The sequence below is a fragment of the Aotus nancymaae genome, unplaced genomic scaffold (genome assembly GCF_030222135.1).
Source record: "Aotus nancymaae isolate 86718 unplaced genomic scaffold, 86718_ANA_hifiasm-v0.15.2.pri h1tg000010l, whole genome shotgun sequence".
Classification (NCBI taxonomy): Eukaryota; Metazoa; Chordata; class Mammalia; order Primates; family Aotidae; genus Aotus; species Aotus nancymaae.
In genome coordinates this window covers 63,509,678-63,528,147 of record NW_026988421.1, presented here as the reverse complement: position 1 = coordinate 63,528,147, position 18,470 = coordinate 63,509,678, and the positions used below count along the sequence as shown (strand labels likewise).

General features: G+C 53.3%; 1 protein-coding gene across 4 annotated transcripts in view; it reads right to left on the bottom strand.

Annotated features, from left to right (window-relative positions):
• Nucleotides 1–18,470, bottom strand: part of CDH23 (cadherin related 23) — a 421,218-nt gene that overhangs the window by 24,403 nt on the left and 378,345 nt on the right. For 3 of the 4 annotated variants that reach the window (XM_064374253.1, XM_064374248.1, XM_064374249.1), the window contains 8 exons: nt 13,737–13,958; nt 13,330–13,449; nt 12,193–12,373; nt 6,871–7,004; nt 6,197–6,406; nt 5,249–5,356; nt 1,984–2,086; nt 625–750 (listed from right to left, as the gene is read on the bottom strand). In XM_064374253.1, the coding sequence (XP_064230323.1) occupies nt 625–750; nt 1,984–2,086; nt 5,249–5,356; nt 6,197–6,406; nt 6,871–7,004; nt 12,193–12,373; nt 13,330–13,449; nt 13,737–13,958 (1,204 nt within the window). Of the gene's footprint in view, nt 1–403; nt 409–624; nt 751–1,983; nt 2,087–5,248; nt 5,357–6,196; nt 6,407–6,870; nt 7,005–12,192; nt 12,374–13,329; nt 13,450–13,736; nt 13,959–18,470 lie in introns of those variants that run through there. The other variant, XM_064374251.1, reaches the window with a different exon arrangement.

The window sequence follows — 18,470 nt, the reverse complement described above, 5'->3', positions numbered from 1 at the left end:
ACAGAGGCACCATGGGGGACAGAGACGAAAGAGGAGCAGAGACAGTAACACAATCACTTTCTTTCCCCCAGGCTCAACCACCCGTGCTTAAGGAGGGCCCCACGTGTCTCCTGTGGTTGTCCCCTCTGCAGGTGCCCTCTGCTGTCCTCAAGACCCCTGCCTGGGAAGAGTGACCTGGGGCAGAGGAATGACCTTCTCTGTCGAGAGATGTGCTTTCCAATGGCACCTGTCACCAAAGCAGCCTCCTGTCCAGGACCAGACTGATGTGACATGGTCTGGCTGGAGGACAGGAAAGTTGCTTTGGCTACTTCTGATGGACTAGGGGCCTGAGCCCCCAGCCTGGGACTGGGGACATGAAGGGAGTGGACTGGGGGCTCCCAGCCTAGGCTGAGAGTTTGTGCACCAGCAGGTCCTGTGTGTTGTCTCCAAGCCTCTTCCTACATCCTCCCGCCAGGCCCGTGGGTGACATAATCCAGCTGCAAGGTGGGGACTCTGGGCTGTGAAAAATGGGGTCTCCATGGACAGCCTGAGTTCAGCACTGAGAAGGGAGGCCCTTAATCCAGCACTGGGGCCATCTCCACCCCAGAGCCAGGCTGGGAGTGCTGGGTGGCACAGAGGCCTCACCGGTGCTGTTGTTGATGTCAAAGAGGCCACTCTGGGCGCCCAGCAGCTGGTAGGTCACCACAGCATAGATGTCTTGGTCTGCATCCAGGGCCAGGATGGGCCCATTGAGCACCGTGAGAGGGGTCCCTGGGCCAGAAGGAGAGGGGTCACCACAGGGCCAACCCAGCCCCCTGCCCTCCCACCTCCCCTGCCCTGTCCCGGTGAGCCATGGCTGATGATGGATGAGGGGAGGGAGGTGAGGTGGACAGGGTGGGGAGGCCCTGGCAGCGGGCCTGCGGCAGCCTTAGCAGACTGAACGCAGATGCCTGGGGAGCGGCCTCAAAGCCCTGCTGGGGAGAAAACACGAGAGTGGTGAGCAAGGCCCCGGCTGCCCAGAGCCACACCTGCCTTCCCAGCAGCCTTTGAGGTTGGCCGCTCCTCGGGAGGGTCTGGGGCTCCCTGACATCCCCTCCCCATGTGTGGGCCTCTCCTATCTACACATGTGTGCAAACAATGCTCTACCTTTGGGGGTCTGGCCATACATGACTAGGAATCCACACGTGTGCATCAAGTTCTGTGTTCACATTACCACAAGCCCAGAGCACGTGCAAGCCTGGGATTCCCTGGTTGTGTGCTCGTGTGCCTCTGCAGGTGGGGATGTCTGCAAACGAGCGCATAGTGTGGGCACCCATGTGCCTGTGTGTGTCTGTGCACATGTGTAACCCCACACACATGCCTTGATATGGCCACACACAGGCACATGTGTGAGCATATATACAGACAGGTTTAACAGTGACATTCACCTAATGGGGATGCCCAGCCAGAGATGAGCAGCAGGGGCTAGGGAGACTGGAGGAGTGAGGGTGCCACCTTGAGGGACATCGAAGGGGAGATTCTGTCCCTCTGAAGGGAGGTGAGGCTGGTCAGTGCATGTGTGTAGAGAAAGGGCTACGCTGGCCTGCCCAGGACCCCCTGACCTCCCACTTCTGATTATAGATGCTCCCTAGGGCTTCCAAAAGCCCCGGGATGCCCTGCACTCCTGGGGTGGAGAGAGCAGTGGGGGTTGGGCCCACTTCCCTCCCGGGTAGTCCTCACACCTTAAATGCCCCTCTTGAGGGATGATGGGGCAACTTTCAGACCACCCTGGGAACCAATGACCACGACTGTCTCTTCCAACCAGTCTGGTGGCCTCTTTGGTGCTCGCAGGAGGACAGGCAACTCCAGCTCATTATCCCCTGGAGCTGTGCCCATCCCTCCCCTCCCACACCCACTGGGGTCTATGTTCAGCTATGCCATCAGGCATAAGGGAGGTCCTCAGGCATCCCAGGCCCTGGTGGTGCCTGGCAATGGCAGGAGCTCCCAGGCAGGCCCTGTACCTACCAGCAGGAGAGTTTTCCATCACCTCTGCCTGGTAGGTGCTTTCAGTGAAGAGGGGGTGATTGTCGTTCTCATCCGAAAGGAAGATTAGAAGCAAGTCATAATCCTGCAAGGGGCAGAACGGGGCAGGTTATAGGCCATGTTCAGCAAAGTGCCCCCACCCAGGTGGGAGGAGGGTTGGGAGGTGGGGGATTAGGGCACAGAGGCAGATGATCAGAAAAACCCACACCAACATCAACTCACATTTTTCAAAAGAAGACAAACAAGGGGGCAACAAACATGGAAAAATGCTCAGCATCGCTAATCATCAGAGAAATGCAATGAACCACAGTGAGATACCCTCTCACACCAGTCAGAATGGCTATGATTAATAAGTCAAAAGCAACATGCTGGGCGCAGTGGCTCACGCCTGTAATCCCAGCACTTTGGGAGGCTGAGGCTGGTGGATCCCTTGAGGTCAGGAGTCTGAGACCAGCCTGGTCAACATGGTGAAACCCGTCTCTACTAAAAATACAAGAATTAGCTGGGCATGGTAGAAGGTGCCTGTAGTCCCAGCTACTCGGGAAGCTGAGGCAGGAGAATCGCTTGATCCCAGGAGGCAGAGGTTGCAGTGAGCTGAGATCGTGCCACTGCACTCCAGCCTGGGTGACAGAGCAAGACTCCATCTCAGAAACAACAACAGATGCTGGTGAGGATACAGAGAAAAGGGAATGCTCAAACACTGCCCGTGGGAGTGTACATTCCTTAAGCCACTGTGGAAAGCAATATGGAGATTTCTCAAAGAACTAAAGATAGAACTACCCTCAATCCCATAATACACCTCTACTGGGTACCTACCCAAAGGGAAATACATTGTTATCTCAGAAAGATACTTGCACTCATATGTTTACCACACTATCACAATAGCAAAGATATGGAATCAACCTAAGTGTCCATCACAGAGGACTGGATAAAGAAAATGTGGTATATAGGCCATGGGATACTGCTCAGCCATAAGAAAGAGTGAAGTCATGTCTTTTGCAGCAACATGGATGGAACTGGAGGCCATTATCCCAAGTGAAATGACTCAGAAACAGAAAGTCAAATACTGCATATTTCACTTGTAAGTGGGAGTTAAATAATGTGTAACCACGGTTATACATGGAATAAGAGACATTGGAGACTCAGAAGGGTGAGAGGATGGGAAGCGAGTGAGGGTTGAAAAATTACTTATTAGGGACAGGGCATGGTGGCTCACGCCTGCAATCCCAGCACTTTGGGAGGCCAAGGCAGGCAGATCACCTGAGGTCGAGAGTTTGAGACCACCCTGACCAACATGGAGAAACCCCATATCTGCTAAAAATACAAAATTAACCGGGAGTGGTGGTGCATGCTTGTAATCCCAGCTACTCAGGAGGCTGAGGCAGGAGAATCGCTTGAACCCAGGAGGTGGAGGTTGTGGTGAGCTGAGATCGCACCACTGCACTCCAATCTGGACAACAAGGGTGAAACTCTGTCTCAATAAAAAAAAATAAAAAAAAGAAGAAAGAAAGAAAAAAAGAAAAATTACTTACTAGGTACAAAGTTCACTGTTGAGTGTCACTCACTGTTGAGTGAACGTTGAACCTAATAGATAATTTTGGGTACACTTGATGGCCCCAGTCTTCACCACTACACAATACAGACATGTAGGAAACCTGTACTTGAATCCTCTAAATTTATACAAAATTTTTTTAATCTGAAAAAAAGCCCACACCAGGGTTCAAAGACCTGGGTTGAGGCCCAATTCTGGGCGACCTTGGGCATGTCGTTTCCCCTGTCTGGGTCTCAGTTTTCCAGTCTGGCAAATATGGATTTTAACTCCTTTACAGAGGTGTCGTGAATGGGATTTAATCCTGTTCCACCTCACTTCAGGCAGGCAGATGAGTCCTGTTTCTCAGACCCTCAAGGCCTTCCTGTTGCCCTGGTTGCAAGAGTTCATCCAAACTCTGCCAGTGCCTCACTTCACACCTGCCAACCCTCAGAACCTCCAGTACCCTGTGTGTTGTCACCACCTCAGAGACAAGTGAACTAAGGTGCAGAGATGGGGAGTGGCCATTCAGAGCCAAGTGGTGAGTCAGCGGCAGAGACCGCCACTCAATGCTGCTCTTACTCAGGGCCCTTCTGATACCCAGGTAAAGGAGAGGGAAAATGAGAGCAGGAAAGAGGAAAAGTGGGGGCAAAAAGAAGGGAGTAGAAGCTGGGTGCAGTGGCTCACACCTGTAATCCCAGCACTTTGAGATGGATTGCTCGAGGTCAGGAGTTTGAGACCAGCCTGGCCAACATGGTGAAATCCCATCTCTACTAAAAATACAAAAATGAGCCAGGTGTGGTGGTGGGTGCCTGTAGCTACTTGGCAGGCTGAGGCACAAGAATTGCTTGAACCCGGGAGACAGAGGTTGCAGTGAGCCGAGATTGAGATTGCACCACTGCACTCCAGCCTGGGCGACAGAGTGAGACTCCATCTAAAAAAAAAAAAAGAAAGAAAAGAAAAGGAGTAGGAAGCAGAGGAGCACCACATGGGAGTGGAAGGGGCATGTAGCTTATGAGTTTCTCCAGTCTGACATCTCATCTCCTCTGGCTAGACAGATAGGGAAGCTGAGGCCCAGAAAGAGCAGTGTCTTGGCTGTGCCACACAGCTAGTCGGGAGCAGAGTTGAGATGAACTGGGTCTGAAGGGTCCTGGCTAGGGGTTTACTGCAGTCTCATGGGCTGGAAGGACAGAGCTGACCCCCAACCTAAAGGGACTGTTTGCTTTGCCATATTCTCCCTTTAGTAAATAGCTCATTTCTTTGGCTTTTGAGGGGAGAGCCACCTGGAAAATGCAGGCCTTCCAGGACCTCAGAGCGTGCTTGTGAGTGCATGCAGACCCATATGCCCCGTGCACACATGCAGCATGTGTCCAGGTATCAGTGGTTTGGGGAGAAAACAATGAGAGCTGATGCTCATTGAGTGTCATGCGCCAGGTTCTGTACTGAGGCTTTCGTGTATATTGGCTCCTTCATTCTTTCCACAGCTTTGGGGTAGGTGTGATCTTCATTTTGCAGAAGAGAAATAGAGGCCAAGAGGAGTTAACTGGACAAAGCCATGCACCTACTGAAGGGGAGAACTGGGATTTGAACCCAGCATGTGCTCACTCCAAAGCTTGTGTGTCTAAGCCTGGCTATGCCGCCTGCAGGAGGGGTGATGTATTCTTTCTCCATGTACCTCCAGCTCCCAGCCCTGCTACCCACAGTGCCCTCCAGTCTCACCCTCCTGGCTATGCGTGGGTTCTCCGGGTTGTCCTTCACAGAAATGGTCAGCTTGTACTCTGGGATCCGCTCGCGGTCCAGGGGCCGGTTCACAGTGACGATCCCTGTCTGGGATGTGGAGGGTGGTGAGCTACATGGAGACCTGCTCCCTGCTTTCTACTTTGCCCCACAGATGCCAACTGCTCTGCCTGGCCTCCCTAAATTGCCTAAGAGATGGTCTAGAAGGCCAAAAATGTGAGCCAGCAGGGTCTCTCCAGGGCGAGAGTGACCCACTGATGCCCAGCCCCTGCTACTTCTTTTTTTTTTTGAGTTGAAATCTTGCTCTTGTCACGCAGGCTGGAGTGCAGTGGCACGATCTCGGCTCACTGCAACCTCTGCCTCCTGGGTGCAAGTGATTCTCCTGCCTCAGCCTCTCGAGTAGCTGGGATTACAGGCACCCACCACCACGCCCGGCTAATTTTTGTATTTTTAGTAGAGATGGGGTTTCACCATGTTGGCCAGGGTGGTCTCGAACTCCTGACCTCAAGTGATCTGTCTGCCTTGGCCTCCCAAACTGCTGTGATTACAGGTGTGAGCCACCACGCCCGGCCGAGACCTTGCTGCTTCTAAGGGATGGCCCTCTGAGGACTCCATGGTGTTGCTGGCCATCTACAGACACCTCAAGAGGCTGAGTGAGAACTTTGGTGCATCTTGGTTAAACCACGTGGTCCCACAGGTTCTGACCCCATCTCTGCACATGACAAGCCTCAGGGCTGGCTCTAGGTGGACCCCAGAGATGGCTCACTGGGGAATCCAAGATTCCATGCTTCCCACAGAGATGTCCTCATCCCAGTGGAGGAACAGGAGCCAGGTGGAACCCAGATGGTGGCAGCAGAAAAGCCTCTAGGGCAGGGTCCTCTTTGCCACTGGAAACTCTGGGAAGCTCCCTGGGGTCAGTCTCGGCCCTACCGTGGCGTTGATGAAGAAGGCCTGTTCACGGTTGCCTGCAGTGATGTTGAAGGTGAGGCGTGCGTTGCAGCCGCTGTCAGCGTCGCTGGCCAGGACGTGGGCGACAAAGCTGGAGATGGGGCTGTTCTCGCTGATGGTGATGTTCATGGGCAGGTTCAGCAGCACAGGGTCGTTGTCGTTGATATCCAGCACCCGGATCCCCACCAGCATCTGGGCCAGTCAGAGGAGGGGGAGGGAGGGGAGGAAGAGTGAGGGATCTTGTATGAAACCAAGGAGGAGTTACCCAAGGGCAGCGTTGAGGGAGGGAGGGCACAGTTGGTTGTGGAGAAGAAAGAGAAATGGGAAGAGGAAGAAAGAAGAAAAAGAACATAAAAAAGGCAAGAGGATGAAGAGGAGGCTTAGGGAAGCAGGAAAGGCAGAGGCAGAGGAGGGGCAGTGGTGGAGAAGGGAGTGATGGGGCAGGAGTTGGGTGTAGAGGCGGGGCTGAAAGGTAGCCTCCCCAGAGATGTGCTGGGTGGGTGAGAGGTCTGTTAAGGGCCCTGGGGGCAGGCCTGGCCTGGCTCCAGGGCAGCCTGTGGCCTCTCTGGGCACAAGGGTAACAATATTTACAGGAATCTCTGTGGTAAGTACAGGGGCAGCGAAAGGAAGCCAGTAGGTGGGGCTCCCAGACTTACTGTGGAGCTGAGTGGCGGCAGCCCCCGGTCACGGGCACAGATGGTCAGATTGTAGAAGGCGATGGTCTCCCGATCCAGCTCCACATCCTTCCGGACCCGCAGCACCCCCTCCACGGGAGAGATCACAAACTCCCCTGGGTGCCACCCAGGAGAGGCTCAAGTTAGTCGGGCACTTGCAGGAGCTGCGGAGAGCCCAGGACGCCTCCGGCTTCCTCTAGCAAGCCTCACTCGCCAGGGTTGGGGGACAGCTGGGGCCTGGGTCCTCCGGTGACCCCAGCTTCAGATCCTCATGGGACCTGCAAGGGCTGGGATGTGCAGGTGGGTGGCAACAGATCACCACCAGGGGTGCAGGTGGACACGGGCCATTCATACCCCATGTGCCAGACCATGCAGCCTCCTTCCCTGGGCCACTGGCAGGCCTAGGTAAGATGGTTATGTTGAAAAAGTAGGGGCTCCTTGCTACACTAGCACCCCCTTTCTAAGCAATCATGATCAATGAAGACATCAGGCGCTTTGCAATGTGTGATCTGTTCCAGATCCAATGGCTTGTGAAAAATGATACTGGGAAGGGCAGAGCCGACCACAAAGCAATGCTTTACTAATGGTGAACGCGTAGGCACCAGACAGGCAGAAGGGGACGGATGAGGGGCAGGGAAGCTCCCAATGCCTTCCACTCTGTCCCCTTATTGAGCCACAGTTGGAGTGCAGAGTGGGTTCCCTACGACTGTGGTGACCCTAATTTCCTTTCTCTGACGTTTCTGAAGAGCCTCACTGGTGCTGTGGCCCCAGAGTCCTTTTCCTGGCCGGGCTGCGGTGCCTGATGTCTGAGATTCCAGAGCAAGAACCTCGGATTCTTAGATGCTGACCTGGAAGGCATCCCAGAGACTGTCCAGTCCCTTATGTCCTTTGGAAAATGAACTGGGGGCCCAGGGAAGGGTTATGACCTGTCTGCACGCCCACGGCAAGTGAATGACAGACCAGGATTCAAACCCAGGGCTCTGGGTCTTAACCCCTTGCCTCCCACAGGACTTGTGTTCTTTCCAGAGCCAACCAGGGTGGGTGGAAGGAGGAGGCAGTGGGAAGGAAACCAGCGAGCAAGTGTGAACCCAGCTGGAGAGGCAAGAATGGTGGGGGCTGCGGTTCTGGCAAGAAGAAAGTTAGGGGATGCAGCAAACCATCACCATAGCACGTGTATACCTATGTAACAAACCTGCACGATCTGCACATGTACCCAAGAACTTAAAATATAATAAATACATTTTTAAAAAGGATAAAAAAAAAAGAAGAAAGTTAGGGGGACATGAGCAAGGGAGCTGGGAGAGCCTGCAGAAGAGGGGTCACCCCTCTGCAGTCCCTCAGGAAATGGAATGGGGAGACAGTTAGTTACTTCCTTCACTTTGCCTTTGGACACTTGGGGGAAAGGGCCCAGAGTGGGGCTGACTTGCTCTGGGACACAGAGCACAAAGCACTCAGCACACAGCAAGGACAGGGGCCCAGGCTCCCCCACAGTTTTCTCTTCCTGCCTTTTCACATCCTAACTCACAATTCCCTGTCCCCAACTCCTAACGCTCTGATTTACAAGATCAGCCCCTCCCAGTCCCACCTGCAGCTGTGATTTCCCACCAGCCCTTCCGCTCCCAGGCTCTTCCCAGTCCCATAGGCTTCATCCTGCCTTGCGGGGCGCGGAAGCTGCATGAAGCAGGATTTCCTGAGCCTGGCACTCCAAGGTCTCCAAAGAACTGGGGATTCCCTTTCTAGGGTTTCCCAGCCCTGTCTGAAGCCCTGGCCCTGTGCAGGTAGAGGCCCTCCTGCTCTTCCCTCCAAAGCCAGCAGGAGACACCATCACCACTCCCTTGAAGGCTCAGGAGGGCAGGCCCGAGGGGCCGGGGCCTGGGCCAACCTAGTTCCCCTGTGCAAATTCTCCTCCTCGGCAGCTTGCCCTGGGGTCAGACCTCCCCATTCCACCACAACTTCTGGAGATGGGAGGTTGAAAGCACAGGCCTTCGATCCAGTCATATCTAGGTCTTCATCTGGACTTTGTACCTGTGTGCCCTTGGGCATGTTACTGAGCCTTGCCTTGATGTTCTCATCTGAAAAATGGGCTAATGGAGAGATGCCACCGTGGGGTGTACTGGTACTGGACAAAGCCTGGCCCACCTTGTGTGTGCTGATTCCGAAAGAGAGCCCAGGCAGGCCTCTGAAGGAACAGGAAGCTTTCAGGGAGGATGAGGATGTGGGAAAGGGGTCCAAGGAGTGGGTGTGACCAGAAAGGGCAGCTGCCAAGGCTGGGGCTAACGGGAGAGGCTCAAATGCACGTGGCCTGTCTCCCAACTCTTCTTTGAGCACAGAGCTCCTCCTGAGGGCTCAGTGGGGCTGGCAAGTGCCCAGGCATCTGTCATCTGTCTCCCTATAGAAAGGAGTCCCTCCCGGTTCAGACTGCAGTGTTGGGAAGGCGACCTTTACGCTGGGGTGCCGGGCACGTTCCTCCATGCAGTGATGGGCTGTGAAACCAGCTCTCCCCAGACAGCTGTGCTGACTGCAGCATCTGTCAACTTTTCAGTGACCAACATGAACCCCGAGGTGGGGGGAGAGGCGGGAAATGGATGTTGTGACCCATGTCGGCAGCACCATCAGGCCCTCCTCACCTCTCTGGGCCTTCGTTGATAATTTCTGAGATGGGGTGGCACTCAGTGACCCCAGCGTTATGTTTGGGCTCTAAATTTCTCCTCTTCCTTCCTTGGGGGAGGAAGCCTCCCACCCAGGTCAGCCTTAGGAAACTCCGAGTCCTCACTCACTCCTTTGGGGTCTGCCTCTTAGTCTGCCAGGACTCCCCCACAAGTTCCCAAATTCCCAAGGCTGACCCCAATCACATGTGGATTTAACCCGGGAAGTGTTGCTTGTGACTTAAAGACTATGGCACGGAGGTCTGCATTGTGCTGGGGCACAGGTGTGTGCTCTGTGCCTTGAGGCTGGGGTGCAGAGCAGACCCCTCATGGGGAGGGGGTTCAGCTGCCTGCCCAGCCCCTACCTATCTGCCAGGTGCCGGCATCCTCCTGAACTCCAGGGACTCCCATAAAATTACAAAACCTCTGTGTTTGTGAAAACAGCAGAAGAAAAAGGCCCTTGCTCTGCTGGTTTCTAAAGGGGAAGGGCAGGTGCTTGGCCAGAGAGGAAACTTTGGGACACAAGAGGGTGGCATGTCCGAACAGAGTGACCCACTACAAACTCTGGAGAGCAGGTGCTCTAATTTGGGCCCTCCAAAAATAGGTTGTGTGTTTTTTTTTGTCCTCCAGCCTGTTAATTGCAAGTGACCCCTGGGTTCACTGTTGAATCTTCCTACTGCTCTACTTCCTCTCCTGCCTTTAAATACCTATGCTGACAGCTCCTCCCAAATACCCGTCTCTAGCCCAGACCTCTCTCCTAAACTCCTGGCTTGTATACATAACCTCTGCCTGTTTAAGATGTTACCTTAAACCCACCCTCCTTTCCCTCCTCACCCCCCTGCTGCAGTCCTCCGTCTGTCAATGGCAATGCCATCATCTTTTCAGCCGCTCATGCCAAAACCTTGACTTTCTCTCACATCCCACAGCCAATCAGCAAGTCCTACTGGCTTCACCTCTGAATTACACCAGAGCTGGTCACTTCTTTCCACCTGTGATGCCACCACCCTGTCCCGGCTACCCCATTGCTAGGAACAGGCTCCCACCTGGCTCCCTGTTCCTATTCTTCACCCCCACAGTCTGTTCTGAGAACAGGAACCAGTGTGCTCCTGCTGAAACCTAAGTCAAGATGAGGGTGGCGCTCAGAGACCCCACCGTTATCTTTGGGCTGTAAATGTCTACTCCTGCCCCTTCCTTGGGGGAGGAAGCCTCCCACCCAGGTCAGCCTGAGGAAACTCCTAGGCCTCTCCCACTCCTTTGGGGGTCTGCCTCTTAGTCTGCCGGGACTCCTCCACAAGGTCCCAAATTCCCAAGGCTGATCCCAATCACATGTGGATTTAACCCGGGAAGTGTTGCTTGTGACTTAAAGGCTACAGCATGGAGGTCTGCATTGTGCTGGGCACAATGTCTCTCCTCTGCTCAAAGCCTTCTTAGCATTCCCACCTCAGAGTGAAAGCCACACCCTCATCCTGGCCCTCAAAGGCCCGGCAACATCTGGCCCCATGACCTCTCTGGTCTCATTTCTTCCTGCTCTTCCCTTTGCTCAACTTCTCCCCAGCCACAGGGCTTTCTGCTTCTCTGTGAACACCCCAAGCACGCTCCGACCTCAGGGCCTCTGCACTTGCTGCTTCCTCTGCCCGGAATGCTCTTCCCCAGATGTCACTTGACCCACCTCTGCCCTCCTTCAGGTTTTTGCCAACCTGCAATCGCTGCCTTCACCCTGGCACTCCCCATCGTCTGGCTTGGTTTTATTTTCCTCCATAGCCCTTAGCACCTCCTAGTATACTAAGTAATCTACTTAGTCATTTGGGTCATTCCCGTGTCTTCCAACTGGAACGTATGTTCTTTAGCACAGGGATTTGCATCTGTTTGGTATCCCCAGCTCTTGGAAAATGGAGGAACTCAAGAAATATGTACTGCACGATCAATCAGAAAATTGGGATGTTTCACAAAGATTTGGATTTCTGCTTTTCTGTTCAAAATGGGTCTGAGCACTCGCAGGCCTGCATCTGGACATAGCTACCACTGGCAGGAGCCGAGCTGAGGATGCACAGTCCCCACTGCTCCTGATTCTTTCCGACGCTGTCTCCCACGTGGGCTCCTTGCCTGACCCTAGCTGGCCTTGGGTCGGGGGTCTCCTCTATAGGAATGAGTGAAAATGGACTTGAGAAGTTGCCCTCAAGGCCACGGCAAGCTCTGCTCTTCACCCCAGCAGAGGGCGGTTAATGGGTGACCATGAGAAGCGTAGAGCAAGCTGGGCGCTCTGTTGGTGTGTGGTTTGGGGTCCTGACATTGGGGACTGTGCTCTGCATGCACTGTAAGGATGTACTTCCTTTGTCTGCTCTGGGGCCATTCCTCTGGGCAAGACACAGGACAATTTTTAATCATGTTCTTAAAGAGGTCTGTGTCCCTCCAAGTCTACCAGCTCTTGTTCCCAGATTTCACAGTGTTCTTATCGCATCTCTGGGAAGAAAGGGTGGGAGAAGATTAGTAGGAGAAGATTATTTCCATCATTGTCATGGATGGGGAAACTGAGGTCCAGAGAGGACAGAATCACATAATGGTGGGGCCAAATGCCTTGAGACTCCCCTTCTTATCTTCCCCCAAGTTGGTGGGCAGGTGAGGCCCTGTAGGTGGTATGACCACCGCAAGCCCCACTCACCCAGAGGGTCTCCATCCACGATGCTGTACTCCACCTGCCCGTTGGGGCCTGAGTCTCGGTCATGGGCCAGGAAGGTCCACACTCTGGGCCCTGGCTGGCCCTCGGTGACTTCAAATGGTCCCTCATAGTCCCGGGGGAAGGTAGGCACATTGTCGTTGATGTCATTCACATTCACAAGCACCTGAGATGGTGGGAAAAGTTCAGCCAGCTTTGTGCTGGGCCTATCACTCGCTGGGCCTCAGTTCCTTTCTCTGTGAAATAGATCTGATAATCCTGCCTCACAGGGCCCACGGAGGAATCATATGGGATGTCGGATATGGGTGGGCCTTTTAAGCTATGCATGTCTGTGAGTTATTATCACTGTCAAAGCCTTTCAGGGGCATAATAATCATATTAATAATAATGCTATTGACCACACACGGTGGTTCACATCTGTAATCTCAGCACTTTGGGAGACTGAGGCAGAGCCAGCCTGGCCAATATAGCAAGACTCTACCTCTACAAAAAATAAAATAGTAATACGTTAGCTGGGTGTGGTAGTACATGCCTATAGTTCCAGCTACTTGGGAGGCTGAGGTGGGAGGATTGCTCTTGAGTCCAGGAGGTCAAGTCTACAGTGAACTGTGATCAAGCCACTGCACTCCAACCTGGATGATACAGTAAAAACCTGTCTCAAAAATAATAATTTTAGTAGTGCTATAAACTTCTATTTGTTGCTGCACTGTGGTTGTCTTACGTGGTCTCATTTCCTCCTCCCACTCCTTAAAACATAGTTTGTGTTGTCCTCCTTTCGCAGATGAGGAAATGGAAGCTTAGGGAGGTTAACTGACTTGCCCAGGGTCACACAGCTAGAAAGTGGAAGAGCAGGGACTTGAAATCCAGAGTTCATGCTTTTCCCGTGAAAGGAGGGCAGGTGTTGCCATCTGTCTGACAGATACAGTCACACAGAGAGGTTCAGTGACCTCCTTAATATCACACAGCAAGTTTCAGTGAGTTGCTGAGATTAGGACAGGGGTCTTGGATTTAGGCATTTCCCTTAGACAATCTTCCCCTAACCCCTTCCCCCACTGGAGCTTTCTGGGTCCTATCCTTCCCCTGCCTCCAAGCCCAAATTGGGGCTGTGTCCCACGCACCCACCGTGGTGGTAGAGGTGAGGCGGTGGGATAAGATGGGGCACTGGTCTGTGGCAGTGACGATCAGGGTGTAGCGGCCGTGGCTGATCTCGTAGTCCAGCTCCTTGGTGGCACTGATGACACCCTAGGGACACATGGAAGGGACACGGATGGATCTAGGGGTGGTGGGTCTGGGGCAACCCTCTGACCAATCTGGGAAGTAGGCCCTGACATTGGAGCCATGATGGGGAACCCCTGCTACTCCTTAGCCCAGGATCCACTCCACCAAACCTTTCATCCTCCCACACTAAATGCCCCCACAGTTTCCCCTACACTGCATCTTTGCTCCATTCCCCCCATGGTGTCACTGAGCTCCTCGCCAATCCCTGGAGAGGCTTCTCCTTTGTCCTGATCCTGCCATCAGCTGCTGACCGTGTATTTGTCGATGTGGAAGGTGTTGATGATGTTGCCTGCGACGATAGCATAGGTGACTGTGCCATTGGGCCCCTCGTCCAGGTCCAGTGCCTGGATGGTGATGAGGCTGGTGTTGAGCGTGTCTGGGCCCTCATCCAGCAGCACCTCATAGTGGGGCTGCTGGTACACAGGTGCATTATCATTCTCATCCACAATGGTCACGTACACGTGCGTGGTGGCCTGTGGAAAAGAGTGGGTCAGGTCCTTGGTTAGGTGGCCAGAAGGATTGAGGTGGATCCAGATGGCTGCTTTCCTGGGCTGAACTCACTCCATGTGACTCACACAGTAAGGCCAAGGGAGAAGAAAGCAGCAGGGAGGTCACAGGCTGGTAGAGGAAGAAAGCTCAAAAGCTGCACCAAAAGCCAAGCAAGGTAACTGCTCCGTCCAAGACAGCACTTGCACCACCATTCCTACGTCTGTGTTCACAGCAGACATCACTAATCAATCACAGAACTGCCGAGGCAAGATGCAAACTTGGGATCCTTGTTAGCACAGTGGTCGTGATTAAGACTGGCATATGGGATGAACTCTCGTAGTCACCCCAGCCCAGAGCTTTACCAGGGCCAGCATCTTATTGAGCCTAGGTGTCCCATTAGACTACAAGAGGCAAGAATGTGAGGCATTTGGCCCAATGCCATATTTAAGCTTCAACTATTGTTCACATAAGTGAAAGAAATACGTATCTTCATACGCATTTTCAAAAGGAGGACATTGGGTTTGTGGCAATTTTGTGGGCAGAATTTGCTGACCTGTGAAAAATAAGACTCACAGAACATAACTTCATTGCAAGAACAGCTTCTACAACATGCTCTCCTGTGATCGGCCATCTCTGCCAATGCTTGGGTCATTTGAACCACAAGTAATATTCAGCCAATCAGAACTCAGCAATCAGTGCTCAAGAACCAACTAGAAATGGTTCTCGCTCCCCTTCCCTGCCTTTCTCCACTGAAGATGTCCCCTGTGGACTGACTGCCTTAACTGGGCTCCCTTGCTATCCAGCTTCCTGATGGGCTTGGCCAGTGGTAGGCCCTGGCAGAAGATGAAAGCAGGGAGGAGAAAGAGGCGGGGGTGTTTCTTCCACACTCCCTCCATTCCTCACTGCGATTCTGCTGTGTTTCTCCTGCTTCAAGGCGGGGGTCCCCCTTTCATAGCACCAGCTTTCACTGGGCTCCAGAACATCGCTTCCTCTTCTTTCCCTTTGGACACGTGAGTGGTAGTGGCTTCCTGTGGTTGGATGCTAGTCTCTGGGTGCTTCACCAGCCCTCCTAAACAGTCCCTGTATTAAACTGTCATCAGTTGAACCGTTTCTGAGTGTGCTATCTGTTTCCTGCCAGGACCCTAACTAATACAAACCATAATGAGTGACTAATATAAAATAATAAGGTGATAATCACTGCAAAGACGTCTGGGTAGAGAGAATGTGACTAGGCCATTGCCAGGCCAGAGAACAGAAAGCAGGTGGTACAAACAACTCAATGTAGGCAATTCACATACAATTTTTTCCTTGGGACTGGCTAGCTCTGGAGCTACCAATGGAAGGATGGGCAGATGGACAGAGGATCTGGACCCAAGAGGGCTGTCCCTGCCCCTGGGGAGGCAATGATTCCTCTGAGATGCAGCTCTGGATCTTAGGGGTGGCAGGCAGTGGGCGTTTGCTGAAATGGTTTCCAAAGCAGGTAGGGATGGCAACCTTGAAAAGGAGCTGTGTGACCTTGGGCAGGTCACATCTCCTTTCTGGAGCTTTTCTGTTTGTTAATAAAGGACCTGGCTTGATTTCTAAATTTGTTTCTAGCTCAGATGTTGTGAATTTCTGGTCTGCTGTCATCAGCTAAGTGGACTGAAGCCCACCATTAGGGAGGCATTCCTTTGGGTTGCAGGGTCTCAATGAATCTTAAAATAACAAGCTCACAAGGAGGAAAATGCATTATTTAACATTTCTCAAACTTTTCCAGCAGAATGGAGAGGGAACTTGCATATTCTGAGGACTGCCCTAAATGGTTTGTCTCCAGAATGAAATATCTTTACAATCTCTCATGTTCTCTTTGAAAGCTCATGTGGATTTTGCATCTTTCTCCATTATGTGTTTGTGCTTGTTTTCATTAAAAATAGCAGTGCAGGCCCCAAATATTCAAATAAAGATGACTGTCAAGGAAGGCCACCATGTCCATCTGTGGCTCTGCAGGGCCTGGGGCCAGCTGTGAGTACTCACGAATGGTGAGGGGCGCAGCATTTAGCCCTCCTAAGCTCCCTTACCTGCTGGCAGGAGTACAAGAGGGCCACCTTGAAGGAAAGGGGCTGAATTTCAGCCTCCCTGAGGGAGTGCTGACATTTCTCGCTTTCCCAAACTCACCCCCAAGACCCACTGGAAGTGGGTCCAACCATTGTGCAGGCTGCAGGGGCTGGGAGTGGAGGGGTTGAACAGAATTGTGCCTTAGAGCTCTCCTGCTGTGAGACCAGGTCTGCGCTTGGTGAGGGAAGGTAGGTTTGAATTTCTCTGGTCTCTGGAGGGAGGAGAAAGTCTGTGATCCACAGGCCCTCCCAGCTGAGCCCTTCCTGTCTTGCCTGGTGTGGAGGAAACAGTGGTTGAGGTTTCTGGATCATGGCCCTTGGGCAATGCCTGTGTCTCTCCCTGATGCAACCCCAGGAGGCTCAGTAGAGGGCAGAATGGTGGGGAGAAAGGAGGTGCAAAGGAGGAGGGAACTAGCCCCCTGGGGGAAGAGGTTGGCAGGGCAGTTGCTTCCCTATCTCTAATTCTAGGCTCTCCTCGGCTGCTAGGCCCTGGGGCAGAGGGAGTCTGGTTTCAAGGGTGGCCTGGGTAAGGCCAGTCCAGGAAGGGTTGAGATGGGGCAGTGCTCCAGGGTCTCGCCCTTAAGGGACCCCACCTCACTTTTGCTAGAGAATGTCAGAGTGAGAAGGGCCCAGTGTTCACTTTATCTCAGTTGGCTTTGTGGCTCCCCTGGTGGAAGAGAGCTCACACTGTGCCAGCAGGAAGGGCCTTGGACTGCTTCCTGCGGGGGGGTCACAAGGCCAGGGGCATGCCCAAGGACCAGGGTTATGTCCTGGCAGCCTCTGGGGCTCCCATCCTGGGGGAGTTCCCTGGTTCCAGGAGGGCTGGGCCTGCACAAGGTCACTTAGTAATAACATGATGCATCAGCCTTCCTCTGTTATAGCCTTCCCTGCCCTGACAGCCAGGGCTAAGGGCTTCCAGAGAGCCCATGACTTGAATCAGGCCACCCACAGGCCCCCAGAACTCCGGGCTCCCATTCAGCCCTCCCATTCAGTTCCTGACCCAGTCTGACTCTGGCTGTCCTCTGCTCCTCAGCCTAGGAGTCACCTATGAACCCAAGATCCCTAAAGGGCCAGAAAAACCACTGGAAGTTTCAGCTAGACTGGGGTAAACTGAGTAAAACGGCTGTGCTCTCCCACTCCTGCAATCCTTGGTCCTGGCCACGATCACCTCCACTCCTCCATCACACAATCACCCACTCATTCATTGGTTTGTCCATTCAGATAAAGCGCAATAAACACCTTCTCCACACCCAGCTTTGTGCTAGGGACTCAGAAACATCAGGGAGAGGCTTGGAGGGCAGAAAAGCCGGAAGAAGAACCAACTAGTTGATTATCTCAGGCTGGAGGTGGTACCCAAAAGGGGTGTGGACGCTAAGGATTTGTGGGGGAAAAGGGAGGGTCAGGACATTTTGTGAAGTGGGAGGACTTGAGCTGAGCCCTGAGGGATGAGAAGAATTTGGGGAGGAGAGACTTCCCAGTGGTGCCAGCAGTGCTGGGTGCAGGTACAAGAGCAGAGGCACGGCCGGGTGCGGTGGTTCACGCCTATAATCCCAGCACTTTGGGAGGCCGAGGCAGGTGGATCACGAGGTCAAGAGCTCGAGACCATCCTCGTCAACATGGTGAAACCCTGTCTCTACTAAAAAAAAAAAAAAAAAACAAAAATTAGCTGGGCATGGTGGCGCGTGCCTGTAGTCCCAGCTACTCAGGAGGCTGAGGCAGGAGAATTGCTTGAACCCACGAGGCGGAGGTTGTGGTGAGCTGAGATCGCGCCATTGCACTCCAGCCTGGGTAACAAGAGTGAAACTCCTTCTCAGAAAAAAAAAAAAAAAAAAAAGAGCAGAGGCACTAGACGTGAGGGTGCATCAGAGTAAACTGCAGATATCCAGGCACTAAGGAGGGAGGGCCCGTGCACAGCCAGGTGGACAGCTGAGGTCTCTGCAGGACAGGAACTTGCAGGATACGCTGTGGGGCATCCCAACAGGTGCTGCCTGCATACCTGTGTGTGTCCTGGAGCAGTGATGTGCTGATCCTGGTGTGTAGTCCTGCACCTCTTTTGTGTGTCTGTGTGCACGCACTCAAGATGCCTCAGGCTCTGAATCTACAGTTAAACTGGCTCCAACTTGCCTAGCTCTTCACAATGTCAGATTTCACTCACTCATTCCACAACTGGGAGTGCCTACCACATACCAAGCCCTGATCTGGCTGGAGGATGTAGGGTACAAGTCTCTGTCCCCTGACCACTCAAAGGCTGGTGGGTGAGGGCAGATGCAAGCCATAGTAAGGTCTATCACGCTGTTAGAGGGCGATCGACTTAGGCTGCGCAGCAATAATCATCTTCTCTCTGGGCTTTAAACTGCCAATCGAGTAGAGCCGACTCGCTGGGACGCACGCTGGCTCTCCACC